General features: G+C 42.4%; 1 protein-coding gene and 1 long non-coding RNA gene across 2 annotated transcripts in view; one reads left to right on the plus strand and one right to left on the minus strand.

The window, feature by feature from the left end:
• Positions 1-1203: 1203 nt before the first annotated feature.
• LOC124417937 lies at positions 1204-7177 on the minus strand. The gene is made up of 2 exons (XR_006939220.1): positions 6804-7177; positions 1204-6140 (listed from the first exon to the last, which is right to left on the minus strand). It is a non-coding gene; the product is annotated as an uncharacterized LOC124417937 (long non-coding RNA).
• MTTP (microsomal triglyceride transfer protein) overlaps positions 3746-21006 on the plus strand; it is a 29003-nt gene continuing 11742 nt past the window's right edge. Inside the window, exons 1-9 of the mRNA NM_001109784.3 lie at positions 3746-3913; positions 8621-8808; positions 9263-9406; positions 11409-11516; positions 12236-12352; positions 13429-13568; positions 14428-14578; positions 19619-19776; positions 20646-20814. Of these exons, the coding sequence (NP_001103254.3) occupies positions 3853-3913; positions 8621-8808; positions 9263-9406; positions 11409-11516; positions 12236-12352; positions 13429-13568; positions 14428-14578; positions 19619-19776; positions 20646-20814 (1236 nt within the window). The 5' untranslated portion in view covers positions 3746-3852. The remainder of the gene's footprint in view (positions 3914-8620; positions 8809-9262; positions 9407-11408; positions 11517-12235; positions 12353-13428; positions 13569-14427; positions 14579-19618; positions 19777-20645; positions 20815-21006) is intronic.

A 21006-nucleotide genomic window follows, 5' to 3' on the forward strand; every position in this document is an offset into this window, starting at 1 on the left:
GTGAATCGTAGGCTCGTAGAGCGGCTTGGGTTGGAAGGGACCTGAAGAATCAAGTTCCAGCCCGCCGGCCTCAGGCAGGGCTGCCAGCCGCTAGGTCAAGGGGCTTCCCAGCGCCCCACACAACCCGGCCCTGAAATCGCCCAGGAACGGGGCATCCACCGCCTCTGTGGGCAGCCTGGGCACCTCGACACACTTTCAGCAGAAAACTTCCCCCTGGCATCCTGTCCAAATCTTCCCTCCTTGAGTTTAAAACCGTTCCCTCTTGTCCTGCGGTGCGCTGGACAAGCGCTGCTTCCCGCCCGAGGAGCTGTGTGGGCACCGCGGATTAAAAGGAGCAAAACAGTCAGGAAAACTTTATCGGGCGGTTCTGGTGGCACTAGCGAGTTCACACAGAGGGCAGCAGAGCCCTTCTAAGCACTGCCATTTCTCAGGGCAGATCTCCAGCTCCCGAGGTCCCACGTCCGCTCAGCCCCGCAGAAGAGCGGTGTGCGCCTTCCAGCTCCGTACCTAAAAGCCCCCACCAGCTGGCTCTTGTGACCTTAGCGCCAACACGCAGGGACAGCGCTCCTTCCACTCCTGATCGCTTCGTGAACGACGCTGCCCGGGCACAGCAGTTAATACTGGAGCCTTGGATTATAATTATGAGAAAAACACAGTTTGGGCAGCCTAATTCAGTATGCCGATAGCTGTTGCCCTGTGGCTAACAAGGTGCTGCAGCAAACAGGAGACTGCGTGCTGCCATCATCTCCTCTCCGTGTGCATCGGTGTTTGTCTCAAGTTTCACTGCTTCCACATATACACACTCCTCCAGCCCTGCTGCTGGTTTCAGATTTGCTGCAGCTAAATTAAAGTCACAGAACTGTATGGGGTCACTACTGTAAGATGCTGACCTTTAGCTGCTGCTCGTGCTGGATATTTGCTCTAATATTTGATTTCATTTGTGATTATTTCCTGCATTACTTTTTAAATAACCGGAGTTGCATTCGCTTCTGCTCGAATCTGTTTAAAACCTCGATTATGTTACTATTAGTATCAAGATTTACACACCAGGCTTGGCTGTGCGTCTCCCCACCCCGGAGCAGAAGGAAGGATGTCTTGGGAGCACTGATCACCAAACCCCCAACACCAGCCAGAAGGCAAAGATGGGCTCGGACGCTTTGGTGCATGCAGTTTGAAGTGAAAACTATAAGCATCACATCATCGTTTGTGAAGGGAAGACAAAAATGTTTTATTGACCCCAGAAAAATGTGAGGAAATCTCATTAGTTTTATAAGGTCATATAAAGATATGAGCTTTATTGTTTGGACTCTGGAAAATGTGCAGCAACAGTAATACTTTGACCCTAATACATATGCCAGCATGGCGTGAGGTGTCCATTAAAGGGCTGATCCCACAACTCTGCCTGTAGTGGACTTTGGTGGGTGCAAGACCTTTTTTGTGGGTGTCATTTGATGTTAAGGAAGTCACTGCTGATTTAGCCCGGCATAGCTGAGGAGAGGCTCAGGCCTCCCCTTTCCCAGGTATTGTAAGACTACACCAAGTGTGTTTTAAATGCATGTATGTAGGTTTTTAGAGATAAATATACACGCACGTGGAAGTACATAACGCTGTTTCTCTGCACGTGCGTGATGGTTAGATACTTAGCTCTGTAACAGGCATACAACTGGCTGGTGTACAAACAGCTACACCAGTGTAAATGATGAGGGGATCTGGCCTCTAACATTCTGGTACTAAGAGAGGCCTTTGTTCTTGTAACTTCATTTCAGGGAAGACACACATTTCCTATGTCTCAGGAGTGTAAGAGGAGGATTACTTTTCCCCAGATTTCCAACCAACATCACCTCCTCCCAGTGAGTGAAGTGTAAAGGCTCATTTCCAAAGCAGAATCCATAGTTCTGTTCTTTTTCTAGCCAGAGTTGTTTTGCACACTGATTGTGTCATTTTAAATTTTTTTCTAAAAATGAACCGAGAGCTTGAGAAGTTTCTTGTTTACCAAATGAAGCAAAAGGGTCAGCTGGAGTGCGGAAACACACACACACACACACACAGTTACCTGACTCTTACATGCAGCAAAACAGTGCACAGAAAATGTAAGTGTAGAGCTTAGGACAGGACACAAGGAAACAACAACATGAAAGAGTATGTCCTGATAACGTTTCCTTCTGCAGACTGGGAGAAGGACTTGGCTTAGGGAGTCAGGGATATATGCAAATAAACAGGGAAGATCTGTCTCCTGGGGCATCCAGAGAGACTGGAAGTGTCTCCTGGAGACCCCATCTGGTCCGTGTGTGCTCTAGGCTCTGTTCAGATATCTTCACTGGTGTATACATGAAGCTGTGCCTGCGGTCCCTTCAGTTCAGGAGCATCTTGCAGCCTGAGTTGTGGAAGCAGAGTACCTAATAAACCGGGGAGCAGCTGGAGCAAGGCTTGCTTCTATTAATCCCTCCCTACATTTGCAGCCACTGTACCCGGCTTCTCTGTCAGCACAAGGCAATGAAGAAGGCATTTATGCTATCCAAGTCTGTTCTCACCTAACGGTCCTTCACTCATACAGAAGACCTGATTACAGAAGTGGTATTGCTAGCAATTAAATACAGCCTGGGGCAGCACTGCTTTAGTTGGGATATTTGTAGCTAGCAGTTAGCCAAAAGTCCTAAGGCTGTAATGTAATGACAATGCAAGTAGCACTCCAGCCTATAGTGGGGAAGTCATTTTGTGGCAGGGAGCTATTTACAGGATCTAGCTTGCTGGAGAATAAAATAAAAATCTCTTGCTAAAATAACCTCTGAAATAGAGAAGGAGAGCATGGTGATGGCTGGTCGGCATCTATCGCTCTTATCCCTACCTTGTCCCTTCTTAAACATGTAGGAGCAGATTCCTCCCAGTGCAGAAAGAAGTGGGCTTTGTTGGCTGGGGGAGAGAGTGTCTTGGCACAGATTTTGGTGTATGAGGTGTTCTGAGGAATGCGTGGGGTTAGCACGCTGCCACGCAGTTGTCCGAGGGACAAGGGTTTCCTTAATGAGCCCTCTGGCAGCGGGGCTGACTGTGGGATGGGCTGGGGTTTGCTCTCAGAGGAAATGGGGAAACGTGTGCTTTAGTCAGGTGAGAGCTTATTGAGAGATAAACCAAACAAGAGGAAAGGGGAAAATATGGGTGGAAAAGGAAGGGCCTGGCTTGCCCTGTTCAGGATGAAGACAGAGTGGCTGGCTTGTTTCATCTTTTCAGTCTCTAATCTGCTGCTGCAATGAAGTAATATAGGGGATGCTAAAAGAAAGAGAGTTCCTTTTGTACAAGCCAAGGAACTGATATTGCACATCAGTCTCTGTAACAGAGCACCATTTCCTTTTTTTTTTTATGGTACTGATAAATCCCTTGTACTTCTGCTCCCAGACCCTTACAAAGCACCTGCTTCTAGGCTTGCCCATAGGGTTGATACATGAAGTTGGAGAACAGTAGTAAGAATTCAGCCCCTGGCAGCAGCACACCTTTGTTAAAGCAGAGGAGGAGTGGAGGGAGCTCCTGCTTCTGCCAGGTCTGGAGGCCACCTCCACTGCTCATCAATGTGGCTGCATGGGCATTCAAAAATGAAAGCTGAAGTAATCAATAAAATGGGTAAAAACCCCTAGTTACCCTGGTTCTTAATAATTAACTGGAAGTCCTTCCATGAACTTAGTACCTGAGTGTGGAATTTGGAATCTGACCTTTACTACATCTAGATAAACACGGTGGCTGGCGCGGCAGCTCCCTCTGCAAGCGCTGCTCCATTGTCAGCAGTTCGCTTCTTGGAGGCTCTCTTCTTTCTTGGAGGCTTTTGCACTTCATGCTGCAGTCAGGAGCTCGGGGCAGTCCAGCATGATTGTTCTTACCGTGCTGTTCCTTTGCATCATTTCCACATATTCAGCTTCCGTTAAAGGTAGGTCAGCCAAGGCGTAACTGTCTTTCTACAGATGCATGAGCATCTTTACTCGGCCGTACTTGAGTACTGCCAAACACCTTTGTTAATTACAAGGTGCTGGTAGCATTTGTGTCAGCACAAGGGAGGGAAGAGGTGATGTCTTCAGGTGCACGTGGGCAGTGGTGCAAGCCAGGAAACTGCGGATCTTGACCTTGCTTAGTCAAGACATGCTGTGGGGCACCAGCTGGAGGGGGACTGTTAAGTTAAACACACAGAAGTGCTCCAGTGGACCGGAGCCAGGAACTGCTCTGAGCTGTCCATGTTTCCTCTTCTAAGCAGTTGACTCAGCTACCACTGAAGTCAGGAGCAAGCATCCCATTAATTTCACTGGGAGCTTGATCTGCAATAAGTCACGGAAACCTGGGTGCTTGCACAGGCCCATGGAGCAGGGCTTACTCAGGTGTCCTGCACAAAGATCAAGGGCATGAAATCTGGAGACTGCCTGCTCTAGTAGCACCAGGGTATTGAAGGAGGAAAAGGGCCTTTCGGTGGTGGCCCTTTGTGGACAATCTGACATTAATCTTACAGGAGCAGCAATCTTACAGCATTAGCCAACGTCTGATCTTTCAATTGAATGAGAATGTCCTCCCCAGGAAGAGGAGAGAAGGAGGGGAGCACTTAGCTGCAAGTTAAACTGTTAAAAAGGTGGGAGAAGTAGTCCTGTCAGGCACCATGTCTGGGAAAGCATAGAGTAGCAACCTTCCTGCCTGCCTCGTACCCTTTTATGACAGGAATTATAAAACAAAGACATTTGCAGGTGGTTCCTCTTGCAGTAGAAAACTCTCACTAAAGTGTCAAGTGACACTGATGGCTTGGTACTGGCGTGCCACGCTTCTGGTGCCTGCTCTTCCCAGCTTCTTGTAACATCAGCTAATCAAAACTTATCGATATGAAGTTCTGTTTGTCACTTTGCATCCCCAGCGCAGTGAGCAAGCATTTGCTCACTAGTTTGTCCTGCATTCAGCTCTGCAAGGTCTCATCTATCTCTTGTGCAGAGAAACTGAGAGCTTAATTACTGGCCTGAAGGCCACTTCATGCCTCTGTGACAGAGCTCAGATTAGGATAGAGTGTTTTTGCTTTTCTGTGCATCAACCTTTTGGAAATGCTAAAGGAATATTCTTTTAAGTCAGCTAGCTCAGCACACATGAAACTTTCCTACTGCAGTTCCAGTTTTCAAATAAGCGGATGGCGTTTACTTTTTGAAGCTATCCAATATCAGAAACAGTGGCAAATATAATTTATGAAGGTAGAGCCAGCTAGTAGTTAGAGACACACATGCTGTGCATGCCGTATGTATTAATAAACGGCACAGGACTTGACAGCTGTCTCTACTCATGCAGTGTAACCTTCTGTATTATACAGTATCACGATTTAATTATAGAATTGGCATGTTACCCTTAATGACAGACACTTAACATTACTAGTCAAACTATGTGTTATGCTCTCCACCTTGAAAGCATGCACTTCTGACCCCAAGACAGTGTGGCAGAATGCAGCCTTTATGTCCGCTCCTCCTCCCTCCTCCAGCAGTGAGATGTTTGCCATCAGCCAAAATGCAAATAGCTGAAAGGGCTGCAAGGATCACAGCCCTGCGTTGAATGGAAAGGGAAAAAGCCTCTGAAGGCAGTATGGATGTTTGTTTTTTCTAAGATTTACATCAGAAAGCTGTAGTGATATTCCTTCTTAAATAGTACCAGTGTTTTTCTCATGAAAGATAGCATGAGTATGTAGCAATGCTATTTTAAATCCCGGTTCTGGGCAGTGACGGTGCGTCTCTGTCCCTCGGGCACAATTTTACTCCTTGCCTCTCAAAATGATCACTCTATCCAGTTGTCTCTTCTGGCTTCCACATTGCCACCGGGATAACTGCTGACTCCTTGGGGTTGCCTTCAATACTGCCTCATCTCTGCTTCTTCCCTTGCCACAGTCCACCATCGGCTCATGTTTTGCCATCAGCGAAGCTGGTCTTGCAACTGAATGCACCTTCTGCCCAGGGTCCCCGAGCACTGTCTGCATATGGAATGGTGAAAGCTTTCAGAACCTAGTATTGTTCTTGCTCCCAGAAACACTTCACAGTTCTTCATTTTTTTCTGTGACACTTGCAAGAAACTGCCTGCCTGTGTCCTTTGCTCAGCTCTTTCCTTCGGGAGGGAACAGCATATTTATAAATAGGGACAAGCAACTGCTGAAAGAGAGGAAGAAGAACTGTGTCAAAAAGAAAAAAGGATCAGTGGGGTGAACTGTGGGAGTAGGAAAAGGATATGTGAAAGTTACCTGAAAAATGAGAGGGAGAAAAGCATAAACACCCACCATAACTAATTAGACTTATGTCTCTCAGCACCCAGATCAATTTTCTTGGACATGCTTTTCCCCAACCTTTTATGCTTAGATAAGACTGTGTCATCCTCTGCCTTTAGAAAGCACCTAGCGGGTTGTGCTTGTCAACCTCAGTCAATACTAAATCACCAGCAATGCCATTTCTGCTGCCTGTGAAGGACATTTCAAAGCAGGAAGCAGCCTGCTCAGAGCTGCTGCAAGGAAGCAGGGTTGTTCCTGAAAGGCACTGCCATCCCATGCACATACCCTGAGCACCCTCTGCTCCCAAAGGAAACGTGGTTTCGGAGATGATAGGAGTAAGGGCAAAGGGTGAAGGGAGGAGGCTAGGAAATGGCACAGCATCCTGAAGGAAAGTTTGTACACCTCTTTTTCTCTTTAAAGCAGACCACCCAAAAAATGCATCAGAGATTCATGCCAACCTTAATGCTGCAGCCTCCCTGCAAAATCAGTAGCCGTAGCTTTGAGGTCCCACACGCAAATAGGCTGTTTCCCTTGGGATTACCAAACTTACTGTGCCACATCTCTGACTGGCATAAATCCTCAGCCAGTTGGGGTCTGTGTGTGTTTGTCAATTTATGCAGCTTGCAGCCCAGCCTCAGTGGGATTGCTCTTTTCCTCACAGACAGGTTCTTCAAAGCTAACCTTGGTGTACTGCTATGACGTCAGTGGGAACGGGGCAAAGAAGTCAGCAAAGCCATAGAAAAAATGCTTTTTGGATTCTGAGCACTGTAGAATGTATCTGTCCAGCCATGATGGACCTACACTGCCTACCTGCCAGGGACTTAAAATCTGACAGTGCAATAAGAAAATATTTTGCTTTTCCTTTTTACTGACACAGTGATTTGAAACTTCTTATTTAGCAGTCAGATAAAGCACTGAGGACTGTGACACAAATCAAGATAGCCTGCTGATTCTCTGCAAGGGACTTTGAGCACACTAATTATGTTACAGCTCACTTAAGAATTTGTCCAAGATGCTGTGGTGGATTTTTCTTCTTCTTTATTTTTTTTTCTGTACTTGTCACAAGACTGAGATGCAGCTCCCTAAGGATACTACTTGGCTTTTCTTTTATTAATTCTGTTGTAAAGCTTTTGTTTCTGCTTATTACCTACTGAACACCATAAAGAAATTCTTGCCGGTTTCAGCGGTGCAGCATTCGGGTGCAAGAGGCTAGTTCTGTGGCATTTACAGATAGCACCTGAGGTCACTGTATGTGTATTTACTTTGCGGATGTAACAGCACTTTGTGTGCAGCCAGCGTCTCCTCCATTCCCTTCCCTCTACAAACTGAGTTCATCAGTTTGTCTTGTGTGGAGACACCTTTGTAGCCATGCACAGCAGAGGGGGAAGCCCCTGGAAACAGTGAAAAGGAGTACCACATATACCCTATTTAGCACAATCTTTGAAGGGTGTTGAAGAAGAAATTGATTTTCCTTAGTCACATTCTTGGGACACAGTGTTAATGCCTATGCCTGGAGGCTGATGTTGTAGTGCTACATGTTCCTCAGAGAGCTGTGCAGGAGAGAAGAGAAAATAAGATAAGAAAGGATGTGGACACAGGACACTGTAAGTAATTTTACAGAAGAAAAGAAAAATAAGACATTTGTATGCTGCACACTTCATTTACGCTAACAGCACTGAAACTGAATCCCTGGGGAACAGCTTCTCCAGTTTGTTGCTAATGCAGGTGTATGTTAGGTATATGACTTGCATTTATGCTGGATTTTGGCTTTTTATATCCCTTAAAATACATCAGTTAACAGCAGAATCACAGCTATGGGCATAATTTATTTTAAAGAAAAAGTCTTAATTACTGTATCTAAGTAATGTATTTTCTCCATGTCTTCATTACATTTATATCATCCCTGGGCAAACCTGTCAACTGAAAGATTCCCATTAAATGTGCTAGAGGTGCAGAGAACAATTCCTATTGGCTCCGACAAGTGATTTCAGTGCATTTCAAATTGTAAGCACACAAATTGCATGAGTAATTAAGACATTTTGACTTACAAGTAATTTTGCTTTCATTTCTTATGATAACATAAAGTTAAGAGTAAAGAGTCTGAGTCTCTTTTACCTATACAAGTGTAGAGCTAAACCAAAGGATTTTGTGCATATTCTTACCCTGTGTACATAAAATCAGTGCCAATTTAAGAAAAAACAACGGTTCTGGTGGGACAATCTCTGTAAGCCAGGGGATCAAGATCCCCTATAATCTTTTGTTGACAATTGCATTTTAAATTTTCCTAAGGGTGTTTTATTAGAGAGAACTCAGATGTCATTTTGTATTAGTCATTTCTAAATCAATTTTGTTTTCCTTTTCAAACAGGGCACACTACTGGACCAAGCTTAAGTAATGACAGATTATATAGATTTGCTTACACTGCTGAAGTCTATGTTGATCGGGCTAAAGCATCCCTGCAGAAAAGTGCAGGCTACCGGTTTTCTGCTGGTGTAGATGTCAACCTCTTATGGAGAAATCCTGAAAATGATGATGACCAATTGATCAAAGTTATGGTAATTAATGCCATTACATAACTTAGAACGTGCCTAACCTCTCCTGCCTTTATCTAATTGTTAATCTAATCCTGAATAATATATTTTCAGAAGATGAGCTAAATCTTTTATTCTCCCATGTTCTCATCAACTAAGAGCAGCTTCTCCATTTAGCTGTTCCTTGTAGAGTAAAACTTCACAAGAGCGTATCTAGCTTTCTAAGCCAAAACTTCAGAATGTCTCCTGTGTTTTGAAATTGCTTCAAACAGCTTCTGTCACTTCAAACAACTTTTGTACAAGCACCTATGTGAGGGGCAATATGCTGAAACCTTCAGATCTAGCTACAAATCATTAAGTTTGCTAAATATAGACTGGTTTTGGTGTTTAGGTTTGAAGTGATTTCGTTTATTCAGCCTACCCTAGGCCAATACCAGTGTGTTCTCTACATGAATTTTCTCTGCTTTTACTTTGCTAGATAAGAAATGTCCAAGTAGAAAATGTGAATGAACGTCCATCTGATAAAAGCATCTTCAAAGGAAAAAGCACAGAGAAAATCATCGGGAAAGAATATCTGGAAGCTCTACAGAGGCCCATGGTGCTTGAGTTAGCCCGTGGAAAGGTAAGACCTTGTCTTTCAAAGTTTCTATGCAATTGCTGAGGACACCTGGGGCAAATCTTTTATTACAAACTTGGAGAATGTAATGACTCACTATCCTCTCAGTGTTCTTGACATGCCACTGTGTCCTATCTTTCTGTACAAAATAGAGTAATTTGAAACATACTATAATTCACCTGCACAAGGGGCTCTTAAAGCCTAAGCCTCTTGTGCGCTGAGAACACTGTATGTAAGTAGGTAAGTAAACGGCATCTTGGCCATAGATATATGGGTACATACACAGATATATGCACAGTTGCTGTGCAGGTTTTTTGTTATTGACTTCATTGAGGCCAGGATTTTATCCAAGTCCTGAAGACAGAAATGGTAATACTGTATGTAATGAGGGAGGTAGTACCAAGTCTATGAGGAGTAGTGCTAATTTCTTTAAACCCTTAACAGATATCTTAGCCTGACTGCTTTACCCACCTCTCTGGCTTGCTTACTGACTTCATTGTCACCTGCAGCTTCAACGTTCCCAAATTAGTGAGCTTGATTCTGAAAGAACTACAACCACTCATGTTGTCTCTCTGCTGGGAAACCCACTCCAAAAATCAAAAGGAAAAGAGCGTGTGCAAGTGCGCTTCAGCTGCTGCCTGGGTTTTACAGCCTTCCCAGAAAGAGCACTAAAGCAGTCTCTCCCTGTAGGAGCACCCATGTTCAATTGCAATTCTCAGCATTCCAGCCTTGTTCAGAAGGAGAATCATGCAAAACTTCTCCACATTTTTTTTCCTGTGGAACCATTCCCTTGTCTCCTTGCACTCTGGGCAGCAATAATCAAGGTTTGAGCAACAGCTCCTCTTGCCAGCTCCCTATGCTCCTCCACCCTCCTGTTGCTTGTGGCCAGGAGTGTTAAACCAACAGTCCTGCTCTCCCCTCCGCAGCCTGAGTCAGTGGGACACTGATAGAGGGGCAGTGAGAAAGCAGGAAGGCTGAAGGTTGATGCTCCCTTTTTGCTTCTGTGGAGCACAGTGAGGGCTGTGACACTCTATCCCAACAGAATCTTTACCTCTTGCTGTAAATAGGCACTGAGTACATACTCTGGCCACCAGCTCAGCCTACTGCATTGCAGCTGCTATCGAGTCTACTCAGTAACTTTCAGACTCAGCCTTGTCATCAGTTTTACACAACAGAAAAAGAAACAGGATAGCACTGGCTCCCAACTGTGCACATCCCTGAAGGAGGGCTGAGGTGTCTGAAGAACAACGGTTACAATACATCTGCTCTCAGAGAATTGCAAATACATGGGTAGAAGCAGTTCACTTGCTAAGACTGAGATATGGTATTAAAAACTTGGGATTTTTCTCAATAATAGGGACTGTACACTCCCTTTATGATTTTTCTGTGCTGTGATACTTTCATCCCTGGCACAGTGATTTCACTTTCCAGGGTTGCCCTGAGATAACATGCTGACTTGACTTACAGTTCCTGAAAAAGTACACTTTTAAGGCACCTTGAATGCAAAGTGGAGGTGCAAAGTCTTTCGTTGCCAAAGGGGAGACTAAAGCACAACAGTTGATCCCTGAAGTTCAAAGGTTGTGAGGTGTTTGACACGTCATTTAAGTGATTCTGTGATTTATCTATGATTCATTCTGTTTTTCTGAAGCCTGTGATTAAAGTGCAGCAGATATTGTGTGCAGATGAGAAGGGATTATCTGAGCTCAATGAAGAAAAATGAGTAACTTTTAAAACTATATAACATTTTCCACCTTAATTCCAATTTCTCACCTAAATGGCCAGAAAGATATTCACAGCACTGGAACTGTACTTTGGTACAGCTGAAGGCTTAAAAAATCTGTGTACTCTTATCACCAGGTTCTGTAACCTCTGCTTAACTAAGACCAACAGGTTCAAATTCAGCTTCCCAATTGGAAGAAAGTGTCATTTTTTTTTAAATGGAAAGGATTCAAACTTTTTATTTCTCATTTAACTGCATTTGTTACATACTTGTTTTTTATTCCTACAGGTCCAAAACTTCTACTCATACGAAAATGAACCTGGTTTTACTCAAAATCTTAAGAGAGGCCTGGCTAGCCTTTTCCAGCTACAGATGCACTCTGGTAGTGTTCGAGAGGTACGGTGCTATATCTCGCAAGATAATCATCAGGGAAACAGACAGAGCCCACTCTGATCTAAAAGGCAGCGCTGAGGCTCCAGCTGGCTTCAGAAGGAATGAAGTGTGGCAGAAACCAGCCCTTCGACTGTATTTGAGGGTGGAGATGAAAAGACAATCTGGTGATGCAAGCCAAGTCGCTGCAAGTAGCTTAAATATTGGCTAAATTCTTTTAAGTATTTTTATCAATTTAGCAGAATGTGGACAGAAACCAACTTAAACAGTCAGTGGATTCCTAAGCTCAATTCAATGGATAAGTTGATTTTAAATTGAACCAAGTATGCAGACAAAGTTTGCAATGGTTTAGCCACAACCATTCAACCTACGCTACATAGATAATTTTTGCATCTATCAAAATGAAAAAACTGAAATTTAACTCAAATTCATAAGTACAATGTCAGCTGCCAGTTTTTTCCCAACTTTTTTGTTTAAATAAACACTTTTTTTCATTACCATCCAATGGAAAGTACACCTGCCTATTCAAGACAGGTAGTTAGAAACAATGAGCCTTTATTTACATTCAAAACTGATACATAAACTCAGACCCAAACAGCACAGCATCTCTTGTACGAGATGCCAACAGTGGAGAAAATCATTCTTTTTTGGAAGGAGTTCTGGAGTCCAAAAGATAAATTCAGGAAATTGTCCTAATCTAACTATTTTGTTTGTTTGTTTCTAAGGTGGACATATCTGGGAAATGCAATGTTACTTACCAGGTACGCCAAGATCAAGTGACTAAAATAAAAGCTCTGGACACCTGTGAAATAGAAAAAACAGGATTTACCAGCCATAACCAGGTACAATTTCTTTAATAAGATAAAATATGTTCTGCCTATTTTAAATATATCCTTATTAGCTATTACCCATATTTTCAAAAGGCCTTTCTTGGCATTACAGAACATTATGTTCTGTACATTACGTTACATTTGGAGTACTCCTAGAACAAGTTTCATATGTAATACCCACATGGAGAAAGGGAAATGATTCTCTTGTTTAAACCACCTTGGCTCAGCTGGTTTTGAGTCTAGCAAACATGTTCACATGATTTTTGGGCAAATAGTGATAACTGTAACCTTTTTCACAGCTGCTACATCACAGCATTCAGCTTACACAATAAATGCTGGCTGAAATCCTGGCTCCTGGGTGGACTCCTGCTGTGCATTCGTGGGAGTAATTCCAGGCGTAATGTAGATGTGCTGTCCAGGCACCTGAAGCCCTACTATGGCCTTAATGATCCCTCCCTACTAGTAGTTGCCTTTCTGAAGCAGTTACTACTGAGTACAAGCTGAACACATCCTGAGGGCACTGGGATTCCCTGTGTCAGAAGCTAACCCTCCTTAGCTCGGAGAAATCTAAATGTAGCATATGCTCTGTTTATAAACTAATTTAACACAGTGACAGAATTCCTGATTTTCACACTTGCCATGAAGACTTCAAATAGTTCACAAACGCATCAAGCAAAGCTACTAGTTGTGCTTCCCAGATGTGAATATGGCAATCTCATTGATAAGTGATTTTCCTGGAAAAGCTTCTGATCTTTTTTGAAGTATATTTTCAACTAAAGGTATTGCAGGACATTTTCCCAGCTACAGCCTGTTTCACAGCTTCCAACCCTCCACCTTTTTCTTCCTCATATTGAATTTGAAACACATGGTGACAAAATGAGTGGCTTCTTGTGGTAGAGGGAATCTGTGAAAACCTGGGAGTTCCTTGTTTGCAGTATTAGCTTGAGATGTCATCAACCCATGTGCACCTAGTTCATCTTGCTGTATTTCATCATGCACTTTGCTGTGATTGGGAACTACGAGATCTTCTCCTAGTCTGCTGTTTATTTACCAGCCTTCCTTCTGGTTTATTTTTTAATTACTTTCAGATTTTAGATGTCAACACAAAAGCCACATCTGCCACAATTTATGTGCTGGAAGACAGTTTCATTAAATCCATTAAGGCAGAAGAGAATTACGTTTTCCTTCTGAATTCCCGACGAAAAACAGGTGCCAAAATAGTTTCAAAGTAAGTTGGGAAACTTGACTGTCATTGATGGTAACAGCATTTGTGGTTCAAGTCAGTTTACATGTTTGTCTCACAGCTTTAAGATCTAAGGCTCTGAACTCTCTGGGTAGAATTTAGATCTCTTTTGTATGCTTATGGTGCCTAGTCCGATTAAAGGCTCTCCCATACTGCAGATAACAAATAATGGCACCCATAAGAAATGAATTAAAGCAGCTGAAACTGGCCAAAACATTTTTAAAAACACATTACTTCTGTGGAATTTCTGTTTCTGCATCCTCTCATTGCTAAGAAATACTTCAGATGGATCTTCATTTCTATTATGTGGAAGTTCATAAGGATAGAAAAAAAAGTCTGCATAGAAAGGAAGCAGTAGTGAAAGCTAGATCTGTGTCTGACCCCAGATTCTAAAACACTGAAAGTTTGGAGCTAGTCATATAAGAGAAATTATTCAGGCACCTCCTTGGTATTATGCTATTAAAAACAAACACACAAAGAAGAAAAAAAACAAAAACAGTCAAAATTCCACTTTTCAGATCTTGTTGTAAACAAATATATGAAACGTTTCATTAATGTGTATGGTTTACCAGACACTATAGATCCATGCTTCAGAAAGTTTGTTGTTCAGGTATTTTATGGCACATTCCTTTAGCAGAAACCCTACCAGTATTACATATTTCTGTTACCTTAAAAAAGCCATAGGCTTTCCACAATTTGATCATTTTAAAGTGAGTCTGAAAACTCCGTGTCCTATAGTTTTGGTCTGTGAAGACTTTTGTTTGTTCATTTTCTCTACGTAACATTTCTGCATTTCTTCAAAACGTTTAAGTTCTAATGGTGTTTTCAATGTATGGATGCACAGGCAGAAACTGGAACTGCAATCGGTAGAGGCTGGCCCTGGACTGATTGCTGGGAAGCATGTTGCTGGTGTTATCAAGACTTTGGACTCCAGTTACGTTTCCATGCCGCTAGTAGCAGAGACGGTCAAATCCGAATGCAAGAAGTGTCCTTCAGTAAGTAAATACAGACTCATAGGATGTCAAGATGGTTAGCTGAGCTGAACAAGAGGGAAATAGAAGTTTCTGTCCAAGTAGTCCACTAGAAGAGGTACCCAGGGCAGGAAGCACTGTAGTGATGCAATGGTGCTTCACCACGTGAGGGTATTTTAATAACTGCCTCTAAAAATACCAGCCTTTTAGCTGTCTTTCAAAAATTAAACGCAGTGTTTCTCAGACTACTAGGAAATTCAACGCTCTTCTGTTTTATTTCATCTTTGCCAAAATTGAGTCGGCAGAAACTTATTTCCTCTTGTTAATGGGGTGGGAAATGACTACAAAGATGGGTGACCAGTGTTTATAGATAATTCTCTGCTCCTAGAAATTGAAGATAGCCAGCCATTCCTTAGGCAGGGAATATATCTGCCTATCTTAACTGCTTGACCCTGAAGGAAGTCTTTTATTGAAAAGACTTTATAGGCCCTTTATAAATATTTTTATATTTGAAAAATATATTGGGGCTTTAGTATTCTTGGCAAGTTCAATGCTCTTCTCATCTCTATCACCATGAAAAAAAATAGCTAACAAAAAAGCAACCAAACTAAACTCCCGATCTTTTCATACCTAAACATTTAAATCTACTAAAAACTCTTTACTTCAACTACCTACTTTTAATGCATCATCTTTTGTTTTACTGAAATACATAAATTATTAATCATAAACGCTAACATAGATTGTTTCAGTGATTGTTAGCAAATGGTTTTGATGCTATTACCATTGTGGAATGAGTTCAGGAATGAATGGAAGTACTGAATTAAAGACTGACAATTTTTGATATGCAAGATAAGGCTTCTATTCAGCACATAAAATGTTGATCCTCAATTCCTTGTGAGAACAAAAACCTTACTATATTGGAACTAGCTATTTGGGAGTAAAATTGTACCGCAATAATTTATCCTGTCTAAAGCTTGTACAGCCATAGAGAAGATTAAAAAATAGACCAGTGAAAATGAAATAGTAAATGATGCTGCACACGTGCTGAAGCAGTTCTGAGTAGGGAACATCATGGGGTCTTAAACAGAGCAGGGACAGGTGCTCTCCCCCAGATTCTGCCCATCAGGGTTTGTGCTGTCTAATTTGTCACTTGGAACCCTGTTTGTCATAATGATTATAGAGATAATTTCCAGACCAAGATAATAAACAGAGGGTATAATTCCAGTGCACTGCCTGAGAACCGAGCTATAAACCTAATGGCATGATGAGAATGAAGTCTTGCTTTCTCACTGTATTTTACAGTAACTGCTATGAAAAGATGGGGTCTATAAACAGAACGCTGTATCCAAAGCAGCAACATAACATTTGGTACTTATATATCATAGTATACATTAATGCCATGTTGACATGACATGTCCCGCAGATTTATGTTTTCATTACCATTTTCAAATCGTAACGAGTCTTGTCTCTAATTATATGAATTTAGTAAATTAACCATTACTATCCCCACTGCACAGGTGGCAGCTCTAGCTTCTGTGAGATTAATATCAACATCTCCATTTAAGTTTAGATCTAGATTTAAATTTAGACATCATCATAAAGCATGCTCTTTTCAGAAGAGTTCATGGCTCCTAAAAATTTCATTATGCTCATGGTTCCTACAAGAAACAGGTGCTTTCCCCTTCTGCAATGGAGATTATTTTTGTTCTGTTTTGTGTTGACAACCTTTGAAAAGTTTGGCTTGGGGCTGTGTGTGCTTAGGCCCACTGGATAAGCCATGTAGTAGTTAACATGAGAAGCTGTTTCTCAGTGCTCAAGTAATTAATGTAAGGAAGCAACATTTGCATTTGGAGTGTTCCCTTGTTTACTTGACATTGTTTTTAATAGAAGAAAGATGATTTGCTGGCAATGCATGATGAAGGTCTAAATACCAACCCAGTTGTTCATTACGTCCATCTCCATGCCATGCCCATGGAGTAAAGACATCCTGATTGCCCACAGTCAGCTCCAGATGTATTTCACAACACCGTGCCAGAGGGAGCACATCCTGCAGCAGGCAGGCTGATGAGTTTAGATTCAGCACTGCAGGGATGCTGCTAGCAACCCACATAGCTGTGGTGTACCATATGGTCTCAGTGGTTGGGCCCAACTAACCCGAGGAAACTTTGCATAGGCTGGTAAGGCACTGACAGTCAAAATCAAGTCTTTTTCAATTTATGGCATCTCTGCTTGGCTTGAATTTTCCAAGAGCACCCAGAACTGCTGCCCAGAACTCTGATTTGATCAGAGAGAATCCAATTCCTGTCTGAGCTTTGGTAGATGTATGCACATGGTGTGTGCATCTGAGCCTGAATCTCTGGCTTATTCAATCCAAACAGCTTGACATTCACAACAGGAAAACGAAGCCCCTTGTTAAATTCAGCTGTGGATGTTGTTTTTCAAAGTCATGGTCACTTCAGGAAAAGGCAGCTGCTCCCTGTAGCAGTTGAGTGGTTAGAGAATTCCTAAAAGAAGACTTGGCCTTCAGTCTTGTGTTCCTGAGCTATGGGCTAAGCCAGCTAAGAGCTGCCAAAAGAACTGAGCTCTGCACAGAAAAAAAAATGGGATTAATGAAGTTAGAGAAATTTTGCTGGGTTATGGTGCAACTTCAACAGAGAGAATAGAAAGTGCCCCATATGTTTATCCAATCTCAGCTTATAATAGCCACACTGACCTTGGTGCTAAGCACTAATCACCAGTTGAGGTTAACAGATCCATCTGTGCCTCAGAACATGATCTCCTCCCAGCTGGTTATTAATCTCCAGGAAATATCTTATGTCTCAATCACTGTTGCCTAATTATTTGTTTGTTACAGTGATGGCAGTTGCACTCTGTACTGCTGAATGATACTTCTGTTTGATGGCGGGTTCAAGTGTTATTGCCTAATACAAACCCCATGAAGAGGGGAAGTATTTTAGAAAAGGTCACATGGGTGCTAGTGTTATTTCCCACTCAGGAAAACTGCAGTAAACACTCCTACAGAGAACAGCTGAGTTTTAACCAAAGAACGTTCTCGATAATTTGAGATAACGGAGGTATAGGCAAGTGAGAGAGGAAAGGTCAGAATACCTGCACCAGTTTCTTATGGGAGTGCAGCTGGAGGGACAGATACGGGTGCTTTGGCATCATGTTTGCTCATTCAAGTCAGAAACATGACTGGTGACAACAGACAAGAAGACTAAGGTACTCAACACCTTTTTTGCCTCAGTCTTCTCTGATAACTGCTCATCATACAGCCCTTGAACGACTGGTTTGGAAGGAGGGGACTGGAGAAGCAATATCCCTCCTGCTGTGAGCAAAGATCAGGTTTGCTCACCAAGCCACTCTCGATGATATTTGAAAAGTCATGGCAATCAGGTGAAGCCCCTGGACTGGAAAAAATAGGCAACATCACATCTATTTTTAAGAAGGGTAAAAAGGATGACCCTGGGAACTACTGACCTATCAGTCTCACGTCTTGCCAGGAAAGATCATGGAGCAGATCCTCCTGGAAGCTATGCTAAGGCACATGGAAGACAGGGAGGTGATATGGAAGAACCAGCATGGCTCCATCAAGGGCAAATCCTGCTTGACCAACCTATTGGCCTTCTAAGATAGCGTCAGTGCATCAATGGACAAGGGAAGAGACACTGATGCCATCTATCTGGACTTCAGTAAGGCCTTTCACGTGGTACCCCACAATATCCTTCACTCCAAATCTGAAAGATATGAATTTGATGGGTGGACTGTTTGATGGACAAAGAACTGCCTGCAGGATCGAGTCCAGAGAGTGGTGGAACATGTCTCAGTGTCTGGATGAAGATCATTGACTCCAGGAGTCAGTGCCGGGACTTTATAAATGACATCAACAGTGGGGTTGAGAGCACTCTCAGCAAGTTTACAGATGACACCAAGCTGTGTGGTGTGGTTGACATGCCTGAGGGACAGGATGCCATCCAGAGGGACCTAGACAGGATTGAGCAGTCGGCCCAGGAGAAGCTCATGAGGTTCAACAAATCCAAGTGCAAGGTCTGCACTTGAGCCAAGGCAACACCCACTATCAGTACAAGCTGGGGTTGAGCACAGCTCTGCCAAAAAGGACTTAAGGGTACTGGTGGATGGCAAGATGGACATGAGCCAGCAGTTTGCCCTCGCAGCTCAGAAAGCCAACCGTAGCCTGGGCTGCATCAAAGGAAGTGTGGCCAGCAGGCTGAGGGAGTTGTCCTACAGGGACAGGCACAGAGAGCTGGAGCTGTTGAGCCTGGAGAAGAGAAGGCTTCAAGATGACCTGATAGTGGCCTCTTAGTACATAAAAGGGAGTTCCAAGAAAGAAGAGGACAGACTCCTTAGCATGGTCTGTGGTGACAGAACAAGAGGAAACAGTTTCAAAATAAAAGAGGGGAGATTTGAGTTGGATATAAGGAAAAAGTCTTTTGCAGTGAGGATGGTGAGGCAGTGGAACAGGTTGCCCAGAAATGTGGTAGAAGCCCTGTCCCTGGAGACACGGAGGGCCAGGCTGGATCAGGCTCTGAGCAACCTGACTGAGCAGCGGATGTCCCTGTTCTTTGCAGGAGAGTTGGACTACATGACCTATACAGATCCCTTCCAACTCTATATATTCTATGATTCTATGTAGCATCAGGAATAAATACAGCAACAACATCTGAAGAAGCAGATACCTATTCTAATATCTTCTTTCCTACCATTTTGTACACTTACCACAAATCCTTTCATATCTTATGCAGCTTTATGAATAAGGAATTAAAATTGCTTATGGGACGTTTACTCCTGTTCCACACAAACCACTTCAGAAATTACCATGCTGTAACAAAATACAATTAACTTATAAAATGGGGATTGTCCATCTCCTACTTTAAAAAAGCTGACTAAAAAGAAAATAGTAACAAAACATCATACATATCAAAAAGAACAGTAAATTTACAAAGGAAAAGAAGTCAGCTTATTCCAATGACAGTCTAAATGATCACATTTTGTTCCAAACCCGATTGCACTGAGAGATTTGACAAAATATGAATTATTTTGCAGCTTTCTGAACACTGGAAAAGCATCAAAGAACACATGCATCCTGAAAAACTCTCCAAAGCTGAAGCAGCAAGAAGTTTTTTATCCTTCATTCAGAACATCAGAAAAGCTACAAAAGAGGAGATACTTCAGATTATTAAAACCGAAAATAAAGAACTCCTGTAAGTCATCGTGAATAAGCTTTCAAAGAGTTTAAGTTACTTAAACCTGCAGAAGAGCAAGTTGCATGCAAACAAGTTCAGTTCTACTGGTAATGTCCTAACAATACAAAAACAGTATTCAGTACCATCTGCAGGAAAATAAGAGGTTTTTTGTTTGCTTGTTTTAAATCTGTGCTTATTTTTGTAGTAAAATATATTCGCAGCACATTATTCAGTCACTAAGAGTATAACTACAACTCAGGGCAAACATGCTCTGTAGCTTTGCCTTCAGTTTCTCATCCATGTTGCTAGCTCTGGAACACTCTCTAATTTGTTGTTGACTTTCCCATTGGTTTCCTTCACGTGCAAATACACCAGAGAATGGGGGTGGTTCATGCCTGGATTTTGTCCTTAGACTGCAGTTTATGTATGACCAGCATGTGCATCTAAACTTGGGAGCTGAAAATCATTTCTGAGTACCACTGCGCATTCAGCATCTTTCAAACAAATTATAGCAGTTAGCAACAGAAATAATAACCCTGTGAGTAACTCAGGAAGCATAGAAGGTAGCGTAGAAGCCTGTTCTTCTGAAGTTGCCAATTATTTCAGTTGAAATAAAACACTTTTTTTTTCTGATTTATAACCTAATCCTGTATTTGCATAAATTCAAATATTTTTATCCATGGATATGAGTACTTTCTGGAGTCTATCTGCTATTTCGATATGGAAGCATTCAGGGACATAATTTTTGCCGAAAAGTGTAACAGATTCTGTGTCTTACCTGGAATGAACAGGTCTGTCAGCACATTAACTTCTTTCCGTATGCAGCAAAGTCCTTTCAGTATTTTCTAGCTCATTACAATGATATGCTAATTTCCACATCTTTGTAGTCCACAGATAGTGGATGCCATAACCTCTGCGCAGACGCCAGCATCTCTAGAAGCCATACTGGAGTTTCTTGACTTTAAGGATGCAAGCACTTCTGTCCTGCAGGAGCGATTCCTATATGCCTGTGGATTTGCTTCTCATCCCAGTGAAATGCTCCTGAGATCTTTAACTGTAAGTCAAGTGTCAAAACAAATACAATGAAGTTACTACTTTTGACCTCATCCCTGTCAAAGGGAGAAGGGAAGGAAAAAGGTCTGCTTCTAGTTTTCCTTTTGTTACCCCTTCCAGGGTTTCCTCGAAATGTACCAGGAATATATATCCTGGAAACACATACAATTTGTAAAATCCAGATAGAAAGTCTAT

Source organism: Gallus gallus, chromosome 4, assembly GCF_016699485.2.
Source record: "Gallus gallus isolate bGalGal1 chromosome 4, bGalGal1.mat.broiler.GRCg7b, whole genome shotgun sequence".
Lineage (NCBI taxonomy): Eukaryota > Metazoa > Chordata > Aves > Galliformes > Phasianidae > Gallus > Gallus gallus.